A 24,506-nucleotide genomic window follows, 5' to 3' on the forward strand; every position below is an offset into this window, starting at 1 on the left:
CCGTACTGTATATTAGATTAGTCGATGGGTGGCTCTTCCAAGAGTAAGTGGTGTAAGTGCCATCCAACCGTTTATCTAATTTCTTTGAAATTTCTTCTGAAATGTCTTTGAAGAAGTGCCCAGCATAGTTGGTAACCCTCCACCACTCTCCATTTGGGCTCATTAAGGGTTTTCTCTGGCAAGTCAGACAGAGTTGTCCACCTGCAGCAGTGCCAAATAGGAGACGGGATAGAGAGCCAAATTGTTTGTTCCCCTATTACTCCCTGCATGAACTCGATGCTGCAGAGGGCACAGGCAAAATAAACAAAACCAATATACCCCATACATACAGTAACCATGAGGCCACCATTGCACATAGTGAAGAGAGACTGCAATGGTGACGGTGAAACGTGTATTGGGCGCTCGGGGCCCGACCTGCGATCCATGATTGTGGTGCGTCCACACACGTCCTCTGTGTCACCACTAATAGAGGGTGCCAGAGCACCGAAATCCCTCACCCAAAAAAACGCCTTTCTTGCTTTACAGGCTAAGAGTGTTTTGGTTAGTCTCTGGCAACGAGACCACCTACGAGGGGGTAGCTGACATCATCATGTCATGGCCACGCGACTCAATTCCAGCCATTTGGATCTTACAAGCGCCAGAAGACACAGATTCGTAGAACTGCGGTTTCATTCATAACCTGTATAGTTTCGCAAGTTATCCCATTATAACTGAAATCAGTTCACAATACACCCGTGTGGGATAAAGCCCCTCAACAGCAGTATACAAGATCATGCGAGGACACGCTCAGGGAAACCCATTCCGTTACAATGGAAGTGGCCTCAGTGACTCTAGGAAAGTTAGAAAAAAAGTTTATTACAAATCCACTTAGTTGTTAAGTGACTGCTGAATATGCCATCCCCAGGAAAGAAAAATGGAAATGGAAAAGACAGGGGAGGAAATGACAAATGCCAACGCAGCCACCTCTGGAAGCTATATTGTATTGAGTAGGACTCAAATAGACTGGCTGTGTGTTTTGAATGGCAAGGCAATGGCCAAAGCTATTAACTTACAATAGAGGTGAGGCATTGTGTCCTACAAAAAACTCTCCCTGACACTATGCTTGGATGTAGCCTAGTAGTCTTGTTTTCCTCTACGTGCTGTATGTCTATTTTTATAGCAGTGAATATTCAGTAAGTGCTGTAGACGGTCAAATTTTAATTACAAAGTGCAAATACACAGTAATATTCCCTTGTTGAATATAGAATGTTTCAGCGTTCACACTAAACACAATGATACCATATTTGTGGCGCACACACGCACGCACGCACGCACGCACGCACGCACGCACGCACGCACGCACGCACGCACACAACTATCACATGCCCTTACTGCAACCGGTCATTCTGTGCAAGGATTTATATATATATATATAATACATTTTCGGGTCAGGATATCAATTTAATCCAATCAGGAGAGCGAACTCATAACAGAATTGCAATTCAAACAATATAAATATTAAGCTGATACATGGGCTTTCTTAGCTTATTGGATGAAATTGGTGACCATTTTCAGTGTGATAGGACAGGAAGGGGCCAAGTGGCATGTCCCTCTAAACCTGTTGGAACCGATTCATGAACTGCTCTGGTGGATAGTCGTTTTTTAACCCATTCTGACCTGAGATCAGATTCATACGAGGTTTCCGCCAGACACACACTGGTCTGATGAACCCATTCTGACCTGAGATCAGATTCTAAAAATGTCAGTCGCTCTTCGATTTTTCAAAAATAGCAGACCTACAAGCTCGTATCGCGCCACTCGGTGGCGCGATATGAGCTTGTAGATCTGCTATTTTTCAATAGCTAAAGCATAACATGATGCCAACACCAAAATGGGTGCCCGGTCAGAATGGGTTAAAGCTGGGATTAGGCGGATGAGTCACGGTCACAGTCAGGACATTATCTCTGAGGGACAAGGTTTTGCACTGTCATGTTTCTGTCTTCCAGTATTGTGTCCTATTCCTTACCTTTCTAGTTTCCTTCATTTAAAACAATGCGATTGGTCTGACCCTATAAGGAATCTTTGTCACGTCCTGTCCTAGGACGTACCACGCCTGGACCGCCGTCCTTATGTTTGCCCTTCCACCCCTGTGTGCTTCCCTGTTAGACTGACACCTGTGAACTCAGCTGCGGACAATATTGCCATCACGGCTTGGTGGTATTTATATGTTGCTCCTGTGCTATTCTGTGTTGAGTCTTAATTGTTTCCTTGACACGACGCGTGTGTTTTGTATCTGTGCTTGCTGGCCCTGTGCGGCACTCCTATCGAATCCTGTGATTCAGTTTTCTGTTAAATAAAGCCCCGTTTCCAGTACTCCTGTGTGACCGTCCTGCTTCCTTCCTACACCGTGATAATCTTTTCTTAAAGAGACTCCTCACGATCAATGATTGATGACTTCTCTCGTCTCCCCCCGCCTCTCGAAGAGACTCGGCATGGGAGTGTCAGCTCCAACCAGAACCAGCTCAGCAACAACGTTGCTCTTGGTGCATTCAACAGCACAGCGATAATGAGGGAATACTAAAACACAAAAGCACCACCACAGTCAGCGGAAAACAGCAGAACAGAACAGAGAACGCTGACCTACCTGGGGTGTCATACCATGACAGAGGTACATGATGGGGATGTTGTCGCTGTCTGGTCCCTGGTCCAAGCATAGGTCATCTTTTAGACTGTTCTTCAACTGGTGAAATGAGTCAGGGTCCGGGAGAACATCATATTGAGACAGAGACACAGTGAGGAGAGATAGGAAAATATTATATTACCTGCGTACACACACACACACACACACACACACACACACACACACACACACACACACACACACACACACACACACACACACACACACACACACACACACACACACACACACACACACACACACACACACACACACACACACACACACACACACAAAATTAGATTGTTAATTAGTCCATTATGACGGAGTGCCACAATGCACAGCTACCGTATGGTGTGTGGCTAAAAGCTGAGACAAATGGAACCACTTAAGGCTGATTACTACTTGCCTGGAGGAAGTCGTCAGACAAACATTGTCGATAAACCTGCTCCATCATCGCTACATTACGTTTCGGAGGCACTCTGCTGCTAATCCAATATGTGACAATAATGAAACATTAGTAGGTTTTGGCACGTATCATTCGCTTCAGTTGTGATCCTCTTGAGAATCATAAGCTACTTATAGAATGTCATATATCAGCTGTGACAGCTCCATATACCATAATTCTTCTAAACGGTCTTAGTCTTTTATGAGATTGAGTATTTCCGAGTATTTCTTTTTTAAATAGAAATAATAATAATATAAATATTTTCACTCAAAAATGTATTCCGTATTCAATGGATAGTCGCAGAGAGTCAGACAATAGCACCCATTAGGGGACCTTGAGGTTGGAACACAAGAGTCTTGCATCTGTCAAGCTCAACTAAGGCTAAGAGTTATTTCCATCAGTGTCTGGTTTGGTCGCCAGGTTTGAGTTTGAAGGCAAGGTCAAGTGTGAGCAGGGATGCCTGGCCAGAAGGTCAAGTGTGAGCAGGGACGCCTGGCCAGAAGGTCAAGTGTGAGAAGGGATGCCTGGCCAGAAGGTCAAGTGTGAGCAGGGACGCCTGGCCAGAAGGTCAAGTGTGAGAAGGGATGCCTGGCCAGAAGGTCAAGTGTGAGAAGGGATGCCTGGCCAGAAGGTCAAGTGTGAGAAGGGATGCCTGGCCAGAAGGTCAAGTGTGAGCAGGGACGCCTGGCCAGAAGGTCAAGTGTGAGCAGGGACGCCTGGCCAGAAGGTCAAGTGTGAGCAGGGACGCCTGGCCAGAAGGTCAAGTGTGAGCAGGGACGCCTGGCCAGAAGGTCAAGTGTGAGCAGGGACGCCTGGCCAGAATGGAAATAATGCTGAAAGCGAGGGAGAAAAAGGACTGTAGGTGGTGTATGTGGTGTGGTGGTGGAGTCTAGACCAGGGGTTCTCAACCTTTTTTTGGGCTGGGGACCCCCGGAAATGCTTTGGCCATGTCTCGCGACATGACACAAACAGCACTTACTCCTGCATGATGGTAATTCCCTTTGGTATGCTGAGGATGATTGGTAAGCAAGCTAAATGTCTGTTGTTGATCCACCTTTTGCGTCTTGTAATTATGCTCACATAATTATAAAAAGTAAGTAAATGTGTGATTCAACTGACCATAATGGTATTAAAATGAATGACAAAACTATTAGTTGGATCTCTCTGTTGGATATCTCTGCTAAATAAAGCCTCCAAGGCAGATTGGATCTCTTGACTTCCATGTACCCCTCCTTTCCTGGCCTATATCCTGCCAGAACACACCACTGCCTCCTCTTTGCTGAAAACTTTCCAACAGTTTTGTCTCAATGAAGGGCAAACGTTTCTTTAAAATAAAAACTAGTCTTCAAGGTATAGCCTAGTTTTTGGAACTGTTGCAACAGTCTATTCCCGGGGTGGGGTGGTGGGGAGGACATTCAACCTCAATATACGCATGCATTCTCAGCAGGGTTAGGGACGTGGTTCTGTTCCCTCAATGAGGTTTTGGACCAAATCATCCAAACATGAGACTTCCCCACTTCAACATATCACACCCGTCTTGGGCCGTCTCTGTCTGTTGCACTTCCTTTGTGCTCTTATATCAAAATTCTATTTAATTAAAGTATCGTCATGTTCAATTTAATCTCATTCTACTTTTAATACAATAATATCAAACGAGCGAATGAGGCAGTGATCAGACAAAGCCTAATTTTGTCGGATCCGGCGCTTGAATGGAACTGCTCAGCAAAGAAAAATAACTCCTATGCTTTCAGATATTTACACTGCATACGAGCAGAATTTCATTGTGTTTTCTTTCATTTCATGTTAAACAGAGCTGAGTGAATAAACGCTGTGCACTGATTGTACCGCGTGAGTATATGTACAAAGGCTCACTTCATCTGCCGTGCATCCCCTGACTGACTGTTTGTTTTGACAAATTATGTAAACTTCATCATATCTGCATCTCTCAGATGTCACCGCGGCAACGCTTTCATCTCCTGCACTCAAAGCAGCACCCCACACACAGGCTCGGTAATAGCTACAATTCCATGCAACGGCTTCTGCGGTTGAAGAGTGTTTATAAAACAACAAACAAGAGAGGCTTGTTTGTTAAGGGCTCCATTTTCCTCGCCGCTAAACCCCTTATCCCTAAAATTCTATGCCTTTTTTACTATTTTGAAAAACATTTTTGAATAGTTCAACTAGCGGCGTACATTGACACGTTGTGAGCTTGAAGACTGGCCATTTTAACTATTCAAAAATATTTTGTAAAATAGTAAAAAAAAGGCAAAGAAGTTTAGGGATAAGGGGTTTAGCGGTGACGAAAATGGAGCCCTGTGACTTTCTGACTACCATCTGTACAGAACCGCAGCCAACCCATTTCCCATCAATTCACAAGATATTTATCTATTCCAAGTAATAGAGGGTATGCGCGTGACATCATCATCATACCCGGAAGTTATGCGGGAATAGAGCACCGAAGTCCTGACGTAACTCGCTCATCCCTTCGATTCCCCTGGTTCGCGGAAATAATTTCTCTATGGAGAATAACATGGGGTGATCTTAATATCGTCTACTATAAGCGTTGTGGTCCAAAAATAAACAAGCTGTCTCTGCGTTATTGTCAGGGAGGTGTCTCTGTATCGTTTGCAACAGTCAGTCACTCATATATGATACAGTCTGCTTCTAGCGAAAATGTAACTAATTCAGTACCAGTAACATTAGCGTTTTCTCTCAGTCAGTTGATTCTTCATATCCATATGAGTGAAGCGGCCGGGATGACATGTTCATTTTTCAAACACAGTTCTTATATGAAGCAATCTAAAAATCCTCCTATGGCGATTTCAATGCAACTAAAAAAATACATGAACCTGGGGACTGACGCCCTCTACTGAAAGTGACGTCAGACTTCGGTGCTCTATGCCTACTGAGTGGCAAAATCTACTTTCTGGCCTTGACAACCCAACATCCAAACAGAAAAGTCCTGTCTGATCGCATTACACGACTTTAAACACATTAAATGAACTTTGCCACTCGATCTGCCATTCACTGTATGCATGCGCATACCCTCTATTGTTTGAACCTAGGCAGGGTGTCAATGCAGATGACACAATAGGCTACAGAATAAAATATTGTCATAGAATAGGGGCTGGTGTGATTTTTTATAGTTTCTATTCTTTCTTCCTAATCTAAAAAAAAAAATCTAAATCTAAAATCTAAAGAGGTTCAGTGACACATTTGAATCAGCCCTAAAATAACACATTTTTTGTCTACCCATCTGTTCCTTCTCCGTTTTGGCCTAAAACACTCATGGGTCTCTTGAAAGGTGCTAAATTTAAGTTAGCCTTATAAATATCAAACTCTGGTTACAATCAAAACTGAAATTGTGCATGTGTGAGCAGAAAGACATAACATGGACTGAATCTGTCATGAGAAGCAGATTTTGCCCTCTATCAGTTAAGACAGAGAGAGAGAGGTGGGCTACTTCTGTCCTGCTTTCAACAGATTTCTTCCGTTCTTCAATTATGCAAAAATTCTCCCACAGCCTTTAGCGTAAGAGGGAACAGCCACACCGAGATTAAGTGGCGTGAAGAAAAGGTTTGCTCTTTCACTTGAAGGGAGCTCTTATCTTGGAGTGGCTTACTTCACATTATTGTGCACACAATTACCTTCAGTGTTAATGGAAAAGTTACGCTATTGTGGAACATAAAGACTTAGAAAAGATGCTTAAAGGACCACTTTTCAACCTATCTTCATATACTAAGTCCTCACTAATAATCATGATAAAATGGCACGATTTTTTTTACTCAGTCTGTGTCTCATAGGAGGGCTGTGGGCAGTTTAGAAACAGTCTTCCAGTGACATCATCATTAGGCAGATAATTTTTTTACAAAACATTGTGAGAACGATTACTTCCATTTTCGCATGGCCGTCGTTGGCCGATGGCCGGTCGAGTTTATAGTTTCACCTATTGGTTTCACAACTAATATTTGAAAGTTATGTCATTGTTCAGTTTGACCGCACTCAGTCAAACAGTATCAACTCTAGTCTTAGGCTGTGTTGTGCCCATCAAACAACTTTTAAAAAGGGACACCACTGGATTTTGGGAAATTATTTTCATAGTTTCCTCCAACTTGGCTCCAAGAATGGCACACTCTCAGTGCTCCCGATTGAAGCAGTGACATTTTAGTGGCAAGTGCAAGTTACCTACTTACTTTCTATGCCTGTCTTTAGAATTGATTTTGCAACTGTCGTTGAAGACCTCATGAATATAACATTGAGTTCTCTTTTATGGTTGAACGGCAGGCATGGAGAGCAGAGAAGAGGAGGAAGTAAATACCAGAGGGAGAGAAAAAAAAAAACAAGCTTCCCTGTGTGAATCACTGATAGTGATAGCATATTGATTCTTTCCTAAATGTGGAGCCATGTTCAGTGGTTCAGTCGATCTGAGATTAAGAATTCATAAAATATGAAAATGTTTATAATTTTTTAATATAAAGAGTCTTCAAGTGATTCTGGGGGATTACTTTCTTGGCCCACTGGGCAGTGTGCACAAATGTGCACATTTGATGCCGATTGGTTGTAGCGTCTTTTAACCCATTCTGGGCGGGCACCCATTTTGGTGTTAGCATCATGTTATGCTTTAGCTATTTAAAAATAGCAGATCTACAAGCTCATAGCGCGCCACCGAGTGGCGCGCTACGAGCTTGTAGGTCTGCTATTTTTGAAAAATCGAAGAGCGACTGACATTTTTTTAATCTGATCTCAGGTCAGAATGGGTTAATCAGACCAGTGTGTGTCCAGTGGAAACCTCGTATGAATCTGATCTCAGGTCAGAATGGGTTAAGATTAGCCAAGGACAGTGAGACACAAAAATGTGTGATGTGGGATGTGTTACATCATACATACGGATGAACATCTCTTCTAGATGGCTCACCCCGTAGGCAACACACCATAAAAGTGGAACAACTCCAGTAACTGGAAAATAAATTAAATGCACCTGGAAGTGCAAATTCTGCCTGCACCAAAATATCTTGTTCTATGTCTCTCCATGAGATATACTGTATGACCCCATTACCTAATGCTGCTCTTGACAGTGACCTTGGTAAAGTTCCACCTATCCATTCTCAATGGATAGGTGGCAACTTTGTGTCCCAAACTTTTATGTGCACTTGTTTCTGTGGATCCTCAGATGGGAAGAGTTCTACGACTAGCACATTTGAGACTATAGACTAGAGCAACACTAAACTAAACACTAAAATCGATAACACTAAAATCGATACTAAAACGTATACGTCACACAAGCATTCTGACAACTGACGAGCGATACAGATTAAGTACTACAGCTGGAAATGAAGTTAGAGAACTCACCACTCCGTAAGCGACGGTGTCACTGTAAGACCTGAGCTCAGGGTAGATGTTGGTGAGGAACCAGGTGAATGGTCGGCAGTTGAGTCTAGCGCGCAGGGCCTTTCTCTCAGAGATGTCACCGATGTCTATACCCGAGTTCTAGAGAAGGGAAAGCATGCATGCATGCACGCACACACACACACACACACACACACACACACACACACACACACACACACACACGCACACACACACACACACACACACACACACACACGCACACACGCACACAGTATTGGGGGCGGCTGTGTTTCAGGAGGTAGAGCAGGTCGTCCAATGATCTGTGGGTCGGCGGTTCGAATCCCGGCTCCTCCTGTCCACATGTCGAAGTGTCCTTGGGCAAGACACTGAACACCACCTTGCACCCAGTGGTTGCCACCATTGGTGTGTGAATGTGGGAAGTGAGGACGCTGGCATTGACTGTTTGCCGCTTCACCTCACAATGTATGAATGAATGACCATTGTGAATGACCATTGTAAAGCGCTTTGAGTAAGCACGTAGTGCATACAAAAGCTCTATAAAAACCCAGAGATAGGTTTTACAAAGAAGCATGCACCACTGTGCATTGGCTGTGTGATGCCACCCATTTAAGACTGAGATCATGACAATTGCACGAGATAATCAGAAACTTCAGATCACAACTTGGATCTTTGTCGTGTACATCACAATCACTGTAAAATCACTGTTTTGTTACAATCTTACCTTGAATAAACTATGACTTGTGCTTTTTCTAATGCAAATTAGTTCCATTCATTAACCTATTTCAGCACATCCTTCAGTGAGAACAACCCACAGACTCTACGTCACTGTGTGGTTGTGCGGCGCACCGTGTTATGAAACAGTTATGACAGTTATGAAACAGCGTGAGTGCATTGTTAGCCTGTAGGTCAGCTATTTTTGTCAAAGTGTTTTGGTGTACAGGAGGAAAAGGAGAGGACCGATGACCAGTCCATTCCCCTGGGAGACCATGGTCAAGTAAACTAAGACCAGTCTAGTCCCCTGGGAGACCAAGGTCAAGTAGACAAATGGAGCAGGGGAGGAACTACAGTACAATGTCAGATCTGATTAAATTGGACTTACTACAGTACTGGAACTAAACTCCTTAAATTACCGGTATTCACTGTTGAACTCTGTAGACCAGAGAGTGGATGCTCTATACAAAAATAGAGACCCTGATGGCTGAAATGCAAGGCTTGGAAAATTGCGTCTCTGAATTTGAGAAGAAATGAAGCATGCCTTAAGACTATATATAATTATATAGATAAGGATCAGCATGAAAACTGACACTGTCAAAAACGATTTTAGATTAGATTGCTTCCTCGAGACTACCTGTACCTGTATAATAGTTGATAATATACAGTACAAGCTTGGCTATGAAAGCGTGTGACACCGGCACACAACTAAGTACAAATCGCCCATAATGCTTAAGGAAGAGGATTTGAAAGAATGCACCGCATTATAGGCCAAATAAAGACACACTAAATATCCTCAGGCTATCATATTTAAGCTATATCATTATCAGAAGAAATTGCAGATCCTGAAACCGTCCAGAGACTAGAGGGGTGTAATTTCAGAGTGGTGACATACATATCTATTCTGTATAGCTTCATTCCAAGATGGTTTAGTTTGGGCCATTAAGACAACAACTACACCACTTGGACATTAAGACCTTCAGTATACTTTAGACACCCGACAACAAGGACTTTCAAGGACTGTGGCGTTCTGTACATCTTCTATGAACTGATAATACATTCTAAAGTATGTACTGTAAATGGACGGGGCTTATCTGAAACTCTGTTCAAAATGTAGCTACAAACTTAGGACAAAGTAACCTTTTTACATTTACATTTCATGTAAAAGTTTGAGTCTAAAACGGTGTCTCAACCAATCAGAAGGTCTGCAGGTGAATGCAATCATTCAAATGTATTCGTAAGCATCTATCTATTTTTTTCTATTTGGCATCTATTAGGTTAGGTATATATTATTATGACCACGGATATGCTCTAAAAGTGTGTAAAACCTATTTTTAATTTTCCTTTAAAGGACAACTTTAGTTTTTTTCAACCAAGGTTCATGTTTTAGGTTGTTATTAGAGAAAGTAAAAGATGAGTGTTAATTTTTCTTCATTTGCTGCTTTCTTTCATTTTAGGGATTTTAGCTGTTTTTGACAAGGGGGCGGAGGCATTCGAGCATGGGGCTAAATATGTATTTCTTTACAAAATATTATGGTGATTTTTTTTATTATTATTTACTATAGTCCTAATAAACCCCAGGAAATTTCATCTGGACACGGAAAATCACAGGATCTACTGAATATGAAGGAGGCCTACTGGGGGGAAGCCACACTGTGTCATAGGCTCAATATGCAGTTTGACACGTTCAGTAGATCTCGTGATCTTTTGTGGCCAGATGTAATTTCTTGGGGTCTAGTAGGACTATAGTAAATAATAAAAAAATAAATCGCTATGACATTTTGTAAAAAAATACATATTTAGCCTCATGCTCGAATGCCCCCGCCCCCTGTCATAAACAGCCAAAATCCCTAAAACGAAAGAAAGCAGCAAATGAAGAAAAAATTACATTCATCTTTTACTTTCTCTAATAACAACCTAAAACATGAACCTTGGTTGAAAAAAACTAAAGTTGTCCTTTAAACATGGAACTGTGGACCGATTAACGCAGATTTCTCAGTCATTTTGAAACGTGAAATGTGGCCGTTCCTCGCTTTCTTCCTCCTCAGTCCTCATTTACATACTGTACTGTATGTTGTAAATCTTTGATGGGAAACAGTGGAGATGGGGCTGGCTGGGTGAGTGGGCGGACAGGGGAGGGGCACCTGAACATTTGTTGGACAATCTGATAGATCAATAGATGAGTTGCCTGCCTGCCTGCATGCCTGCCTGCCCTTTCTATTGTTCTATTTCTGTCTCTTTAGCTCTCCCACCTTTTAGTTATTCCATCCTTTATATAAAGTTATCCCTTTTTGGATACTGTAGGTTTGGAATGTGAAATGAATTAATGGAAATAAAACAAAAAAGATGTAGTCGTTGAATGAATTCCACCCAACACTCACATGTGAGTTAGTTGTCACTGCTGTTGTAACGTACCCTACTGGCTCACCTGCCAGTGAGGAACCCCCACCGGGAGGACGTAACACCTCCGTTGTACTCCTCCCGTTTAACATTCCTCATTGTGAGGCACTGCCCCAGCCCCCTGTAGCAGTACATGGCCAATTGTGTTTGTATAGACGCTCGGTCTAACCGTAGTGGATCGAAAACCCAGACTCCATGGTGGTCAAAAATAAATGTACAACTGTGCCAACCGAGTGTCATCATTTCTTCCTTATCCGAGCTGAATCAATGTAGACACACTAAAAGCCTTTCACAGGCAGCAGGATGCAGGTAGCCCTTTGTTGAACTGAATGACCACAGCATAGGTACAATGTTACAATGTTCACATCACGCCTGAATGGATCAATGAAAGGATCTTCTATTATTTATTTACTGCTGGGTTAGAGTGGGTTTCTATGAAATTTTGAGAAGCAGACGTTTAAAGGGGCAGTGGCCATGGAGTTAATAATACTAATAAACATTAATTTTTGCAGTGCTCCTCCTCCTATGCCTTACCTCTCAGCTTCCCTACCATCTCAAAAGTAAGGACTGACCACTCTTCCTTAAAAAAAAACCACGTGACACATCACAATGTGTGTTGAGCTTGTAGATCTGCTATTTTTGATGCGTCGAAACAAGATATGACAGACAATACATTAACCAGACATAACCTAACCCATTCTTTAATTTGATATAGAAACCATTAATAATACATTTAAATAATTATAGTTTTGGGAGGAAATCTTATTATGAACCTAGGATCGTGAATCATATTAAATCGTGTGTTGATTCATTGCCGCCATGAACACGCACGCACACACAAAGTAAGTAAGTAAATACATTGTATTTATAAAGCACCTTTTGAAACAATATTACAAGGTGCTGTACGGTGGACAACAATATTAAACAATCAAGTTATAACAAGGCACATAAGAGCAATAACACAACAAGTAAAAGCAAAACAATGACCTGCACAAATAGGTCTGATACAAATGTCATAAGACAAAATGCTTATGAAATAAATATGTTTTTAACTAGTTCTTAAAACCGTCAACAGGGCAGGGGCAGGGCATTCCACAGTGTGGGAGCAACCACTGCAAAGGCCAAGTTCCCCCCGAGTTTGGTCGCAGGTTATCACCAGAAGGCCCTTGTCAGACGACCTGACATTTAGCTTTGCATGCAGTTCAAAATATAAAGTGGGGCAGAGCTCATATGTAATGTATTATAGGTTATTAAATTAAAAAAGAAAATCAATTGTGGATTTAATGGGCAGCCAGTGAAGTGTAGCCAACACCGGTGTTATAATATAACGCATTCGTACAGAATGTAGCCCACACCGCAGAGCACGTACTGTACAGTATTATGTGCTCTGCGGTGTGGTGACTACAAATTGTAGTCGATGAATAGAGGAACGTCTCAAGGTAGTGTATAGAGTCCGTTACAGTATAGTCGTGACGGGAAGAGACAAAAGCATGTATAATTCTTTCCAGGTCTTGAGAAGTGAGGATATAGGTTTTATTTTTGGTACGAATGCACGCACGCACGCACACAATTTAGTGGACATTTTGGTAAGAGAACGTAAACACATGAACACAGTGGGCTCTCTCACCTGCTGTGGAACATTCCAGGCCATGTACACATGGCTCTTGTACGAGTCCATCCAGACCTCGGCCGCTCTCAGAGCGTTGCGGCGCACATGCGCCGTGAGGTTCTCTGTGTAGGGCTTGTGTGCACGTTCAATGTGGGCTATCCTGGAACAGGGCAGGACCTCTACACTGCCCCCACACTGCCACACCTGGAATTACACAACACACGCATGCACACACACACACACACACACACACACACACACACACACGTGTGAATACAAAACATGTGTACATCTTTGACTAATCTGTTCATTTCCTTATCACTTGTCCAATAATAACCATGACATTCTGTGAGATGCCAGATGAATGGGATTAATCATTAAAGTCAGGGTCTGGCATGGCTTAGTGTACGCAGGCCTAGAGAGGGAACAGATTTCTGATAGGATATAGTATTGCATCCTGAAATCTAATCAGAATATGAGCAGTATTTTGACAATAGAAATGACAACAAATCCCAAACAAATCCTCTGAATCATTATAATAAGAATTGACAACTAGTGTGCGTGCGTGCGTGCTGTTCTCAGTGTATGCATGTTTTTCATAATACATTATACAAGACTACCAGAACAAGATAGTGAAAAGCAACAGACATAAACACACTCCAGAACACCTACCAAAACAAATGGTGATATTCCTTATAGGAAGCATAACATGGCTGTTATATAGTATAGTGATAATAACCTTTGTATGCCCCATTGCCATGGTAATGCATCATTAGTATCTTACTATTAACTGCAACAATCCAAATGACCACTTCAAAGTGGGGGAAAAAACAGTTCTCTCCATTCCAGCTACTGTGTTGCTTTCACTGTGTGCGCAATATAATCCCCCATACGCCAGCTTGCCGCCTCCTCTCGTTCTAAAGGGAAAAGCTACTGTGTAGCACAGCGGCACAAAAGACGGTACTGTAGCAGACAGCAGTGGCCTGTTGCCCAGCAGGAGCAGAAATTACAGCCAAGTTTTTAGATAAGTCACACTTCCCTGAGAAATATCTCAACATATTCTGCAAAGGATTTACTACATATGGCTAGAGCAGAAGGAGTTATTCTTTGAGTATTAAAGGCTTTGTCAGAGCATGTGTGTGTGTGCTGGGAGTGATAGACTGAAACGAGGGTTGGCGGGGGGGGTCGACGACATAATCTGAGCCTTCTTGTCATTCACTGCTTCCCTCTTCATATCAGAACAACAGCCCTCTACCATGGGATAATAAAGGGTCATGCTGAAACTATTATCTAGCAAACATCCCGGAGCAGCCACTGTTACAGCCTTCACTATGAGGTAACTGTGGCTGGTATGTTTGGCTTGCGGTTCGCGCCATGCTCTGTGCATACTGCTATATGTGAGAGAGGACAAACTGAGAGAAAGACAAAATCACACCCATGTGAAGCGAGTGGAGAAACTCTGTGTGGACGCGCCAGGTTGCCGGCCCGGTTTCCGGCGAGCCGCCCAGCGGCTGAAATGGTTGAGAAATGACAGAGTTACCGTGTGGGGGTCCCCAGGTGGTGTGTGTGTGTGTGTGCTCACGTGGTCATAAACACTTTTAAAAGTTTTAATTAGAAAATGAGACAATAATAAGTGATGCTGTAAATTATAAAACTCGTTGAAGGAGACCGCCTGCTGCGATAAAAGGCAACGAGCGTTGACTGTGCCCCATGATGAAGATCACTGATAATTTAGCCAAGACCATAACAAATAGGCCCACATCCTGTTCTTTTGATATCCTTCCCAGCCATTTCCAGGAGTCCTGCAGTCCTTTTATTTTTTATCGTTAGCAAATCCTCTCACATCTGGCACTGTCCTCGATCATTTAAATGAATCTGTAATTGTACACCTGCTTCTCAAAAAATCCTCACTAGATCACAGTACCCTGAACAACTTTCATCTTATCTCCAAACTTCTGGCCTAGATTCTTCAAAAGCTTGTTGCAAAACAAGTCATTTCATTTGCAACCGGAAATGTTTTCTTTGGAACTGGCTTTAGTGTGTGCATTCCTCAATCAACTCTGTATCCACTTGTGTCTGTAAAAATGCTTTCATATAGTATGTGTATTGTGAGTCATGTCTCCTGCTCTTTTCCTGCCTAGTCTTACACTCAACTTGAAAAATGCTGTACTATTGTAGTTATGTCAAGCTGTTTGTCGGTTTACTTTTGTGTCTGTGCGTTTTTGTTATGTTTTTCTTTCTTCCGTTTTTGTTTTCATGGATGTTTGATTTGTGTTCATTTATTCTTTATTATTTGGTGTAAAAAATAAAAAAGATAAAACTTTTGAATAAGAACTCTGTATCCACATAAGTCATTTAGCAGTGCGTGTGGACTAATTAGGCTACACATGAACACAACGTGTTGTACTTGGAAGCTGCGTCCTACCTTAAAAGGAGGTTATTATTCGGAACAAGACTACAAGAGGTAATCCATACCACCACGGCCTGTCCGTGACGTGTCTGTACAGTGCATGCAGGCGCACGCCTGTGTCACTCGACACACTTTCTCTCTCCGAGTCTCTCACCGTCCGTCAGGCACTCTAGACTCCTCCAGTCCTCCACAACTGATTACCTGTGCAACATACAGTACACAATGTCAGATCACATACTGTACTCCCTAGAGCAAAGCATAAGCGAATGAATGGGGGGATCAGGGGAATAGAGATCATAATATAAGCCTCCTGACTTCCATGAACTATCGCTGCGCTGGATATATAAATTGAAGGTCTGTGATGAAGAGTAACTAATCCTCCATACATGACAATCTATTTGTGTCCTATTCTGAATTTAGTCTGTGTATTATTGTGCTTAAATATTGCATATTGTGTACACATTCTGTACCCGTTGTATTTTTGTATATTTAAACCTGTCGTGTTTATTATTATTATTGTGATATTGGACTGGTTTGGGCTTAGGTGGCATTAGTCACCACCCATCGTTAGAGCCAATCAGTTGTACCCCTTCCTGTATAAAGGTGCACACCCAGTTCCCGGTCACACTATTCCTGAAGAAGAGTTTTCATACCGGTGTTGCAGACTCTATTTTTTCCTCCAACTAATCCATACCCACATATTTGGGTGGAATATTGAACAGCATACATTTGGAAAAGGCAAAGAAACAGCTTCCTCACTCCGTGGCCCTGCATACTGTATAGTGTACGCGCACACGCACACACACACACACACACACACACACGGCTCATTGCGCATTCTGATATGGAATTCCCAAATTGAGTAAATTGGAATTTGCTCCGTTATCATAAACCCCGGCGGGCGACTGCTTAGTGGCGGTGTGTGTCCCATTTCCAGTGCTTGAGATTAAGTGCAGCCTGAAAAGAGAGACAGACAGCTGGAGGCAACATCTGGTCTGGGTGGTGAAAACACACCACGGAGGGTCACCAGGGTGATGAAATGTACTCCTTCAGAGGAGATGTGCTCATGGTCTGCTACTAGTGCTGATTTTGACAGCGAATTTTGATTTAGTTTTAGTCAGTCTTTTGAATAAAATTCCATTCAGTTTTAGGTTATATTTTAGCCATCTGAAAATGTTTTAAGTTTCAGTCTATAGTTTTAGTCAAACTAAATCTACAGTTGATTACGTATACTAAAATGTATTTTGGCGGGCCTTGATGGCGTCGTAATGACTGATTTTAGACTTAGTTGCATGCTGAAAATAGCAGATCTACAAGCTCACAACGTGTGAGCTGGTGATGTGTTTTGAGCTTGTAGATCGGCAATTTTCAGGATGCAACCAAGGATAAAAATACTACTAAAAATACTGTTCTACTGGATCTCTTCTCTAGTCTAGTTTTTATTTGAGGATGAAATTGTCAATAAAATATCATCGGTGCTTAGTTTTTATTTCGTTTCCTTGGTGATAAAAGGTAGTCGATAGTTTTAGTTGACGACATCAACACTGTCTGCTGTGCTGCAAGAGGTCAAACTCCTCTCCTCTGCTTGAGTCCACAGATTTCTACAGTGGGGAATTTCAGAATAGTTTGGAGAGAGAGATTGAGAATGAGCGAGGGGTCTTCTGAAGTGTAATGACAATAACCTCTGCCTCTACCAGAGATGGAGTTACAGTACATGGAAGGTTGCCACCATGCTCAAAGTAAGGGAAACAGCTGTAACTTGTAATCCGATAATACCCATAACTGCAGAGATTTCAAGCCATTTTATCCCCGTCAGTCATATACCACCTTTTCGACCCCACGGGGGGTCCGGGAGGGAAAATCTAAAATATCGGAGTTGGAACCTGAGACCTTGACCAGCCCCATTTACCCGCTGAGAGCTGTTCATGAGGTGGACAGAATCTATTGGGGCTCAGGAGGTTTTAAAGGGCAGTCAGTATTAGAAAAAAGTATGACAGAAGACAGATAAGTGGCAGTTTTTACAGTTTTGTCCATTTAAACTAACTTTAAACCAATTATCAGTTATCACACATGCACTGTAACCCTGAACTTATCTAGACATAGAGAATGCAAATGTCTGAATCAGTAGGATTGGACATGCAACTGGCTTTACCCTGCCTACCATCTCCCTCCTACAAATTCTGTGTAATATCTAACTAACTAACTACAGAATGTGTGAATAGACCAGGTATCTATTGAATTCACTTCACAGGCAGAGAGCTGGTGTGTTGATGTGGAAGGAAGTGGAAGAAAACAAACTTGTCAACGATTTGAAAGGAGCCTCCCTGAGGAGCTTGTAGCGAGGACACACAAGTAGTAGATCCTTTACTTACAGTATGTTATATTTAGTTACTGGATACTGCTTGATAGGATCTAAACTCTATACGCTCTCTGGGAGATGGGATACAAAAGCCACAACACTCGTCCGTGAGGGAGAAGACAAAACCTTTAATGTGTTCGGTAATTCTAAGGGTAATTCTTATGTTTACACCCCCACCTGATGAACTGTCAGCAGTCTGATTGAAAGTGTCCCAGTTGATATAGCAAAGCTGCAATCCAAACTTATATAATTGAATGAATAGCCAATCTGGTATGTTAATGTGTATGTTAATAGAAAATAGCACATCTGCAGTGCTTGGAGGTGGTCTCGCTACTCTTCCACTGAGGTAATAGTACACCTAGTACACCTTTCACAGAAGTGTGGTAGTAATCTGGTCTCTCATGCAGAAGGCCCAGGTTTGAATCCTGGGTAGGACATGGAAACTCACAGATTGCAGTTTTAAATTCGAAGAGATACTGAAATTCGCTATACTGTTTAAGTGTAGATCACTGAGAAACAGTTTAAGCGGTTCATTCACTTATTAGTAGTTGCAAGTTTCTACATTAGTCCATTAAGACCTGAGGCCGACTCTACAAAATGTCTTCCAAAATCCCAACAGTTTTCTGAATAACCTATGTTGCTACGTATATGAGTGGTGCTCAAACCTTTTCATGTCTCGTTTCAGGGACCTAAAGCAAAGATTTGAGTTAAAATGTTCGCTTTAAAACATGTATTCAAAGATTTTCCACAAATGTTCACGATTTTTCAAAAATAGCAGATCTACGGTTAAAGTGGTTAGACTAAACTGTAACAACTATTGTAAATGACAAGTGAATGTTGATAAACTGTCCGTTACCGCACGGCAGGTTTTCTCTGTTGTCATTGACTAATGAAACAATTAAAACAAGTTTGCTCAGTCTGAAAATGAGAGCTTGAGGGAAGGGCAAAAGATTTTGAGCCTGACCGACCCATCGTGAACCCAATGGGTTGGAGACAGCTTCAATTACAGTTGGACGGGTAATCAAACCTCTGCTTCACCAGTGCTGACGGCACTATGAGCCTGACTCAGCGCTTTCCATTGGATTGTCTACTCCACTGTGTGCTCTCTGTTGCACCTCAAAGGGTTTCCAAATAGAGGATTGCCAAGAGGTTCTGATAGTTTGAGGTCGAACACACTGCATCTCAAATACTGACTGAGTTCCTATACGCAGCAGAGTGATGATTCACAAAGCAAACTTTTTTGTTTGTTACTCCAAGCAAAGTTTTCACCACGTCTGTCTTTTCCATTAATGTTTGAGATAACAGGACAGCTCCTAGCGGACATCCTGCTGACACAATGGGTATGATAAGGAACTAAGGAAAGTTAGTTCATATTTGGGGACATTTTGTGTTGAAATGAAAATGTGTGTAAGTCCCAACTTTATGCCAGCACTATCAACAGTTTTTTTATTCCCACAGCTGATTCAGCTACAGTATCTTGGCTTTCCACACTTCCTAGGATGCCAAACAAAAAAAACAGTACCCACATAAACACTGTTTTACTACAGTAGCTCCATACTTTATGTTCCAATATATTATTTTCAGATAGATTTAGCATTTCACACAAAATGTGTATAAGCTATGACGCAGGCATGAAGTTTCACTAGTGTTGCTATGGTGACAACTAAGTGGAGTGCTGATGTGGAATGGTGATAGGGCAGCTCTACCAGAACCACATGAATCTGAATACAGTTTTCACCCAGGCCATGGTATAATGAAGTAGTGGCTTAAATGCCTTAAATGCCCATAGCCATGGTATAAGTAAATTATTATGCAAATTATTAGCAACAGCATTCACAATTTTACTCTACTACGTCTATCCCACAGGACCGGATTAAGACTTTGGCGTGCCCGGGGTTAGGACTAGGCTCAGTGCATACCCACCACACCCCCCACACCTCCCGACACAAAACACCAGCTCGGAAGCAAATACGTTTCAGGACCATAGACAGCGCCCTACTTTAACCAGACACAAGCAGTATGTGTGGGTATTATTTCCCAATCAAATGAAATAATATTGCCAGTACAAGTCATAATAGTATATTATACAATAATGAACTAACATACCGTCACCGTCTGTGTCAGGAGGAAACTAATTATGTCCAAAAATGTGTGTGCGTTGAAAGTCTCAGGCCGATTGGTACCGGATCGGTACACGGACAAGACAGACTGAAAACACAATCTCCCGCACCCGGCTATTTCGACCTGGCAGAGGTAATTAATGTTATTACCTTCAGCTGTGTTTACCTGTAAAGATGTTTGCTGTGAAAAGGCCCTGTAAGGCCCTGCAAACGCATATACACCCCAGCTAGCCTGGCTAATAACCCAGACTCAAATCACACTGTCAGGCAATTTATTTTGCCAATGGCTGATTCGGTCTGGCTTATTAGCCAGGCAGTGTTACTGGAGTATGGCTGCTGTTAACTGTTTCAGCTGTTTCAGAACAACTTACCCTGATGCCCAGCTCCACATTCTCTCCTCCATAAATCTCCATGCCTTCGTCCAGCAAGCCAATCTCCTCAAAGTACTTCCTGTCTACCACGAAGCAGCCAATCAGAGCTGGACTCCTACAGGGTCAAGAACAGAAGAGACAAAAAATTTACAATTATTAGGACATGAAACCAAGAAACACTCTCTGTGTGTGCGCACATGCACACGCAGTCTTGCGCACACGCAACAAAAAAGTATCTCCACATTAAATATCAGTTCTTTGTTCTTTATTCTGCTTTTGAAATATGGTGCATATTTCATGTCGTACACATAAGAAACCATTCATGATGAAGGTGCAAGGCACAAATTAATATTGAATACTTTGCGCTCTTATCATCGTGCAGCATACATCATCTCATTCCGGCCAAAGACAATTTGAATCCTCACCTTCATCATCAATGTTTGTGTTAGCAATGTTTGTGTTTACACAAACACTCAAAATTGTCCCTTCATTGTCAATGGCATTTTAATGTTTGTGTAGGACAAAGTTTGTGCACACACACCATCAGTATGAAACAAAATATGATCTTGTGGAGTGTGAAATTAATTTCACTTCACTGTCGATAGAAGCAACATCTCTACTGCAACGCTGGTGAGCTCTTCTACAAGTGGTTAAGTATGTCTCCGATATTTAACCAAGGAAAAGTATTGACAAGAGCTTTTGAAAATCACACCTGTGTGAAGTGAGGGGCATTCTTATAATCGTACATCATCATGCCGTAACAAACATGTCTATTTGCTCAGACACATATGACGTAAATTCTCCATTCCTTGTCAATGGGAATTTAATGTTTGTGTAAGACGGAAATCTACACTAATAGCTGATTATAGGAGGGGCTAGCGCCCCTATTGGATCCAGTGGAACACAGTTTCTACCCTCCCCATTTCCTAAAAGGTTTTGGCCATACAAGGTTGACACAGATGATACAATAATGTTATCGTTAAATGGTGGTGTGCTCACAATACCAAGCTTTGTGTGGTACAGAACTAAATAAACCCCTCATCGCCTTTCAATACCACGTCTTTTCTAGGGAATAGTAAATGGTAAATGGTAAATGGTGCATTTACATAGCGCCTTTATCCAAGGCGCTTTACAGAGATTGTGCATTACATTCACCCATTCAAACACACATTCATACACCGATGGCAGCGGAAACCATGCAAGGCACCAACTAGCACATCGGGAGCAATTAGGGGTTCAGTGTCTTGCTCAAGGACACTTCGACAGTAACTCTGGGGGAGCCCGGGTTCGAACTGGCAACCTTACGGTTACCATCCAGGCACTCTACCCCTGAGCCACCGCCGCCCCATAGTGAAATGAGATTGCTGTGGCTCTGGGATATGCAGGGGATCAACAGCATTTAGAATAGTTTGCCAGCCTATTTTAGGGTTAGCGCCGAGCGGAGCCCTTTACAGGGGGCCGATATTAAAATGGGATGACAGGGAATGTCACCCTCGTCAGCTCAAATGTTTGCACGCATCACATGCAGTACCAACGGGTGGCCCTATATTTTAGGAAAATGTGGTTTGAAACCATCGCATGCTCTCTATCCGCGTCAAAATGTGGGCAAAATGCCCACAGGGTCATAATTCTCATACGTCAGGCCTGACGTGCTGCAACCACCTGGGTTTGATATATTCCACCGTGCTTCTTCTGAGCATACGACTATAACTCATGTTCCGCTTTAGTGCTACAGAAATTACAAAAAGAAAAGTCTACAGCAAGGAATCTTATTAATTAATTCTATTTCAATATGCTTTAAATCAATTCATGCTGAATTATCATTGCACTGGCTGATAATTTATGGTGTCAAGACATTCATTTTAATGTCATGATAATGGAAATTATAATTATAGATCCTTGGGCGGGGGGGGGGGGGTTCAGGGGACCCCAGCTAAATGATTGATACTGTAGTTACAGTAGGAACCAGACGGACCCATACCGGTAACTGTAAATCTGAGAATGCACAAATGGAACCAAATGGACCCATCGGGGTCCGTGGCCTAATGCATACCAAGCTGGGGGCCCTTGAAACAAAGAGGTTTTGAGGGACCATTACTCTAAAAAGTGAACGAGAGCTTTACCTGATGGGCGCTGTGTGGTTCTGCTGGGTCCACCAGGACTTTGGAGGGTTCAGGTATCGACACCAAAGTTCCCAGTCGAAGCCCTGCGCAGACAGCGGGTACTCCTCAATCTCAAAGGTGTCATACTTGATGTTGTCAAACGAGGGCGACACCACGCGCGTCCGGTCGTCCTTTATCCGTTGCAGTATGGGCTCTGCCCTGCAGAGAGACACACGGCATAGAAACATACTAATTAGGGTTGTCCCGATCGGATCGGGTGAACGGAAATCGGCTCGGAATCGGGGAGAAAAGATCAGATTTTTAATTGTCTAATGTAAATCTCAAAGAAAGATGTATAAGCAATGGGATTTTGTAAAAACTGTCGTGTTTATGCTAGTTGTTTTCCTCCCGGTCCCAGTCAGAGATCATCAAACAAAGACTAGTCACACTCAGAGGCGTGAAAGACAATGAAAACAAAGGAAATGAAACCCCCGCTATGCATGATGGGATAGGTGTCTGTAGTACTCTCTGTGAATGAGAGAGATACTCTTTAAGAGTTTTAACTTCAGTTCTATAATCTGTAGAACTGTATTCACTCTAATTAAAGGTATATTCAGTGATTTCACTTAATTCAAATATCACTTATTTTTTTGTTTTGTTGTGATAATCCTCCCTACTATAGAGTGTGCTGGCCATATAAGGAGTTCCTCCCTGTCCCCAGTTAACCCCTGGGGGTCAAAAAACCTTAGGTTTCGTTTTTGACTCTCTATCCTGATTGGACGAAAGGCTGGGTCCCACAGCCAAAAACGAAACCTAAGGTTTTTTGAGTGAAATCACTGAATATACCTTTAAAAAAACAAAACACAATGACATTCTAATAAAAGTATAGTCACATTTTGCCTTTCAATAATTGAAAGGCAACACAACAGACACTAGAGTGACATACATTAGGATATTTGCTATTGTGATATGATATAAGTGTATAATATAAAAGTATAAAATCGGATCGGGAAAGATCGGTATGTCTCAAAATCAAATGATCGGAATCGGATCGGGAGCAAAAAAACATGATCGGGACATCCCTAACAATAATAATGTGAAACAATACATGAAAAGTAAATACACAAAAATGTCATGGCCACGGAATGTTCATGGAAAAATACAAAAAGAGAAAAATGAAAGGAATGTTTTCGTTTCTTGCGCCCTGTAACCCTGTTCTACAGTACCACCCAGACACACAATAACTTTGTTCTCAATTTACGTCTGCAGTCTGGGAGATACTCTACAAATGTGACTGCGGTGGGAAGCTTCATGTCACCACTGCTCAGTGAGGAAGGAGAAGCTTTAATTTAAGGCCAGGTGGGTTGGCAGGTCTCTGGAGAGAAGAAAGGGCTAACTGTCTAAACGCCTGCCAAGCCCTTAGCGGCGCCCATCACACTCATTTTGAGCCGGCAGACGACACTGCAATGTTTCTACATTCCAAGAGGCTTCTGCTGGGGCTTTTTGAGGAAGACATTTCACACAATATGGGCCGTAGACAATGATCTGAAACTAAACAAAAAGAAAACATCGATGTTAGAAGAAATAAAACCACACTGCCTACTCTAAAACAGCGAGGAGCTTTTTGAGTGGTTGCTGCGTATAGGTGCTAACCACTCCTATACGCAGCAATGTGTGCATCTAAAAGTAATGAAATGGCAGGATGGACACCCACAAAAACAATCGGCGTGCGCAAATGCGCCCTTTCTTGGGGTTTGGGCACATGCCCTTCTCCACACAAGTGTGCCACTTCCACATCTGTGCCCGTTTCGTTGACTGCCACATACCATTCTACTCTGCATACGAATAATAAGAACAGCTTACTGCCTGTTTTGTAAGCCAAGAACCTGTGGATTTACTCCTGTTCATTCCTGATTCTGACCTCTCTGCCTTTTACCTGGATTTAGC

General features: G+C 42.3%; 1 protein-coding gene across 1 annotated transcript in view; it reads right to left on the minus strand.

Annotated features, from left to right (window-relative positions):
• Window positions 1-24,506, minus strand: part of LOC310858108 (polypeptide N-acetylgalactosaminyltransferase 18-like) — a 150,046-nt gene that overhangs the window by 32,557 nt on the left and 92,983 nt on the right. Inside the window, exons 5-9 of the mRNA XM_083764168.1 lie at window positions 22,581-22,778; window positions 20,458-20,572; window positions 13,216-13,401; window positions 8,457-8,594; window positions 2,624-2,719 (exon numbers count right to left, since the gene is read on the minus strand). Coding sequence (XP_083620294.1) covers window positions 2,624-2,719; window positions 8,457-8,594; window positions 13,216-13,401; window positions 20,458-20,572; window positions 22,581-22,778 — 733 coding nt within the window. The remainder of the gene's footprint in view (window positions 1-2,623; window positions 2,720-8,456; window positions 8,595-13,215; window positions 13,402-20,457; window positions 20,573-22,580; window positions 22,779-24,506) is intronic.

The sequence above is a fragment of the Protomyctophum parallelum genome (assembly GCF_964188405.1).
Source record: "Protomyctophum parallelum genome assembly, chromosome: 4".
In the NCBI taxonomy this organism is placed as follows: Eukaryota; Metazoa; Chordata; class Actinopteri; order Myctophiformes; family Myctophidae; genus Protomyctophum; species Protomyctophum parallelum.